The 5240-nt window shown below is 40.8% G+C and overlaps 1 protein-coding gene across 1 annotated transcript in view; it reads right to left on the bottom strand.

Moving 5' to 3' along the window:
* The window catches only part of ppp2r5b (protein phosphatase 2, regulatory subunit B', beta), a 38626-nt gene that overhangs the window by 1659 nt on the left and 31727 nt on the right, over positions 1–5240 (bottom strand). Inside the window, exons 8-12 of the mRNA XM_035674839.1 lie at positions 3273–3326; positions 2231–2281; positions 1875–1994; positions 1603–1730; positions 749–850 (exon numbers count right to left, since the gene is read on the bottom strand). Of these exons, the coding sequence (XP_035530732.1) occupies positions 749–850; positions 1603–1730; positions 1875–1994; positions 2231–2281; positions 3273–3326 (455 nt within the window). The remainder of the gene's footprint in view (positions 1–748; positions 851–1602; positions 1731–1874; positions 1995–2230; positions 2282–3272; positions 3327–5240) is intronic.

Here is a 5240-nt window from a genome sequence, read left to right as displayed (position 1 = left end):
TAAAGAGAAGGTGGAAGGTGGATTATTGCACATTGTGTTTCTGTAAGATATTAATGACTTACTCAGAACGCTGCTTTGTTGACCCGCCTGCTTGAACCCATTTCATAAATACCCCTGCTCAGAGATGAGTGTATGTATGTTGTGTGCCTGAGTGTACACAGCACCATACCTCTGCTGTAGAGAGACCAGAACCAAAACCTGTGCTCACCAACTGTATCTGGAAACCTGCAGTATAGTCAGAGACTCTGCACAGAAGTGCTAAGCAGATCAGTGTTGTTCATAAAGAAACAGTTCCAACACATAACTTCCATTTCATTTCTGCTCATGTACAGCTTAATTAAACAAGACAGACCATATACATAAGTCAGCTTTAGAGGCTTTGATAAGCCTATTTACCCTGACACCAACTCCATACTCAACCCACAGACATGAGGCTGATATTGATCTTCTCATCTCACTCTCAGACAGAAAGCTACAATGTTGAACTACTCCTTCAAAGTTTCTTCCCCAATAGTATCCACTATCTTGAGTTTGAAACAGGGCAATGAATGAGTGGAATCATGATGTGATCCATGTTCAAAAGATGACCTAAGCGATACATACTTACAATGTGAAATATAATGTGACAGATAATGGAACGAATATCGTCTAAAACATGACGAGTTTTCTGTTTCTCCCTCTTGTTGTCATTGTTGTATCCAGTGACACAAATACACACACACACACAAAGAGAGTGAGTCACACTCACTTCTGTTTCTCCACTTTGTAGGAGGCAGTGAGGTCATCAAACAACTTGCTGTTCATCTCCATGAAGGTCTTCAGCACGTTGTAGATCAGAGACACGATGGTCCTGGAGGGGCAGAAGGAGAAGATAATGAATCTGGTCCCATGGGATTATGGGTCAGGAGATAGAGGTTAAAGTAAAAGCCTGTATTTTGGGGAGATTAACACTCTGGCAACCATATGTGTTGCCTAAGTATTAACAAGTGGGCCATTCATGAGTCCCTGGTAGGTTATTAGCTCTCCTGCAAATTTTTTAGTATACACTGTCGGCTGATAGAGGGCTTGTACATTGATCTCAGTGTTGGGGAATTACAGTTTGTGGCTGCTGTGAAGCTACATGGAAAGTAATCTTTCTCAAATTAAGTTTTAGCAGTGATGAAAAGTAATTAAATACATCTTTTTTATTTTGTATTTTTTACTTTAATAAAGGATCTGAATATCTCTCCCACCAGTATTAGCATGAGGCACAAGAATGTATGGTCCACTGGGGAGACATTAGCAAAGAGTGTTTGTTGCCCCACAAAGTTATTACTAGTTCTCCACTTTAACTTCAGCTCTGCTTTGGACACTTTGACTGTAGGCTGGCAGTGTTTGCAGGCCAACTTAGACTAGTGACAGTCTAGTTGATTTGTCCTAAATGAAGCTCCACATATACTTGACTAAAGACCAACTGGGAGGCTCTAATATGTATTTATGTACCATCCAAACAGTAATAGAGCTTGAGGTTACATCAAAATTGACAATCTGATCTAAACTCAAGAGCTATGAGTTCTGAGTTGTATTCATGTGTGTGTCTGTGTTCATGTGTGAGCCACTGACTGGTTCCAGTGCTCCTTAGAGACTCTGTAGAGGGTGGCGAATACCAGCGGCAGGATGACTTGACAGTTCTCCTCTATCAGACTGAGGATGTATTCGTTGTTCCAGAAGTAAAGAGCCCGCTCCGCTACCTGAAACAAACACACAGACAGAAGAGTTTTATAGGACTGATGTCTGCGCCCACAGTTTTCCAAGTAACTTTTGTCAGTACAGTCTCCTTCAGTGGACTGTTTTTTTTATAGTATAGATTGAATGTAGGGAGTTGTGGTGTTTACCTGGAAGTGAGGGCTGGAGATACAGGCTGCGATCTGTTTGAAGAGCGGCTCCTGGACCCGGATGAACTGAGACGGCTCGATCACATCCAGGATCTCCTCAATCTCCCCGAGGAACATCACCTGAACACACAGACACACATTCTTATAATTGATACAGAAAGGACGGAAAAGACATTCACATGACTCCCAGTGAATAAAAAATGTGAAGGCGCTTGAATAGGAATAAAAAACAGAGATACAATTAATGCAGAAGTCCTACGAGAACAACAGATATTTAGGAAATCGAAATGTTTCAGCAGTGACTAATGAGAGCAGCTGAGAAATATCAGCGTCTTTTTTATTAACAGCTCTCTCACCTCTTTCTGCGTGCAGGTTTTTGGCCAGTACTTGAGCAGCCCTCTGATGATCTGCAGAGAAAATGTGAAGCACATAATATAAATAAACACTGCAGCCATTAGCTCAACAGGGTTGCTGGCTGGCATCCATCTGTACCATCTCCATTAACTCATATTCATACTCTGGCTAGTGCATTAAGAAATATGTCGTTTGTACTGACTCTCCTTTTTTACTGCACTGATATTGATGAATGAAGAAGTAGGGTATAGCAAATATTCAAATTCAGAGTTTACATTGTTGAAGGATTTACAGGACTAACATTTATTATGTCTGATGGCCATGTGACAAACAAAAAAAAAGGTTTATTACTACTTCTACTACTACTTCTTATTTTTTAGTTTTGTCAATAATGTCCATCAGTTATAATGACATTCACACTCACTAAAGTAAATGCTAAAAACCAACATATTGAAAATAACCCCTTACGTACAGTAGGTCAAAGTTGAATCTCAAAACTGTGATAGATGTTTAAACGATAGTTTGGGTAAAAATATTCCCGTTCAATCTTTGTTTTCCAAGTTATTTACTTCCAAATAACTCTGGCTAACCTGTTAAAAGCAGTGATAATGGACTTTTTGGCCACAGAACCCGCTGCAATCACGACATTGACATATTATCACCTTGTAATGTTGATAAAGCAAACAGTGGTTTACTTGCTTTCAAGCAGACAGAGCAACATTAGCATTCATTTGTAGTTTTGTTTCTGGCCACCATTTTCTCACTTTTTAGCTCAGTTTTTGGTCTTGACCAACTCCTGATTGGAATATCTTCCTCTTTAGCTTCTAAATGCTATGTTCTGCTAACTTATTATATGAATTGGACTTATTAATTATATTGATTAGTGCAGCTTTAAACCTTTATAATTGCCACATCTTACTTCACTGTAGTATTTCCACCGCACTCCCATTATTTGATAAATAGAAATCATGGCCAAAACCACAAAACTGAGAATTAAATTATCCTACTTTGATTGGCAGTATTGTAATGAAATAACAAACTTACATATTCAGTCACTGTAGCATCTTTCTCCATAAACTGCACCACACAGTAGGCCAGCTGTAAGGACAGGGGAGACATGGTTAAAAGACACACGCAAAAAAAACACACACACACACGTTCCCTGAGGCTGTCAAGGAGACAAAGGGGATCTTAGCACTTATCCCTCAGGATTACACACTGCTAAAGATCGGAAAGACAAGTTTTCCAAGGGGAATGTGTGTCACAAGTGTGTATATGCGTGTATGTGTGAGTGTGTGTGTGTGTGTGTGTGTGTGTGCGTATACTTCTACATCAGCTCTCGTCTTCTCTTATATGACCTGCAATCATTTCCTATTATTCAACGAGTGTGTGCGTAAGTTCGTGTGTGCATGTGTGTGTGTTTTGCGGTTGCCCCCTTCCACCCAAGCCGGTTGCCGTGGCGAGTGGGCACCGTGGCGACGGAGACTGTGTGTGTGTGTGTTTACTTCGGAAGGAGTGATGTCACACACACAAAGTCCCTTAAGGGCAATGTGAGATAGAGTTTAGACCTCTTGTCTCAGCCTCTCTGTCTTTCCTCGTGTCCTATTTATACCTTTGTCTTGTTCAATTTATCACTGTACTGGTCGTTTTCACGACTTTTAGATACGTTTAAATCATTAAAATAAAAGTATGCTGGATTGTCCATTTTTAAAGTTATAGACAGTAGAGGCAGTGTACTGTCAGATCATTAATGGTTGTTCCATATCTTTTTATACAGTGACTTTTTACTTTTTTTTATTGTTTCTTTCTTTGTCTCATTCCTGTAGCTCCATTATCTATCTCTCTGTCTGCCTGTCTGGCTTTCACATCTTCCACAGCTTTCATCTCCCCCTTCATCTAATCCCTTTTCCTCTTTACGGTACACCTTTCTTGTTTGTCTTCTCCTCTTGCTCCGTCCCTAACTTTCCTGTCCCTCACCAGCACCACAACATGGTTACAGAAGCGGAGGAAAAGAGGGAGCGGAGGCTAAAAAAAGGGAACGGTGAAAGCAGGGATGTCAAGCTTGAATAAAAAGAAAAGCAGGAAAAAGAGAGGGATTAAAATAAAGATGCTGATCGGTCAAACTCTTTAAAGTATTAGCGAGGCATTAGAGAAACTGCTTGGGGTGAATATGATGTTGGATTCTGTTGTCAGGCCAGGCTTTGTGGGGGCAGGAGGCCGTTGTTAGGCTAAGGATTATGGACATTTATAGTCCTTTTAAGGCTGAGATTTTACCAATATTGATTTGTAAAGTGACAGGTCAAATTAGGGTCTATTTTTGGGGATAAAGTCATTCTGGAGAGCTCTAAAGCTGGCTTCATGCCTGTAAATTTGTTCTGACCTGCACGTCAAAAAAGTAGCCTCTGCATGCTTTTACAGTTCTTCCAACTACTTTGTCAGATAAAAACACAGTTATTCACAATCTGTGAATCATGCTGACTTACTCACAGTGACACAAAGTCGAACTGCAATTTGAATTCTTCCATTTTACAAAACAAGGATAAAAAGACAGCGTAAACGTCCATGTTTGCTGCTGCGTCCTAGCTCTGGGTAGCTTGCAAACAACAACATTCAACATTTGGGAGGACACATCGTGCTGTTAAGTTTGCATTCTACTCAAAAAGTGGAAGCTAGCAAGCTAAGCAAACAAGCTTTCACTTGGGAAGTTGAAGCTAGTTAGCGTAGACGGCTGTTGTTGGGACTGAATCCCACTAGAAGTTCGTTTTGCACATGCTATTTCAACACCTGCCAAATCAGTGTTGGGGGGTGGGGGTCTAGCAAGCATTAGCTGTCTGTCTTTCACGGGTCAGTGGACCAGACTGTCAAAACTCAAAGCAACGAGTCGTCCTGTAACCTCTGCAGGGACTGCTCACATCTTTGAGCACCGGCTGAACTGCCAGTGTGTCTGTTGGAAAGCAAAGTGATATTACGAGCTATTTTCAGTGTCCGCCCACACAGATATTGCACCAATCA

This window comes from Morone saxatilis, unplaced genomic scaffold (genome assembly GCF_004916995.1).
Source record: "Morone saxatilis isolate NCDOM2014 unplaced genomic scaffold, NCSU_SB_2.0 Contig4, whole genome shotgun sequence".
Lineage (NCBI taxonomy): Eukaryota > Metazoa > Chordata > Actinopteri > Moronidae > Morone > Morone saxatilis.
The sequence above is the reverse complement of the archived record's forward strand: the minus strand, read 5'-3'. Positions and strand labels throughout refer to the sequence as shown.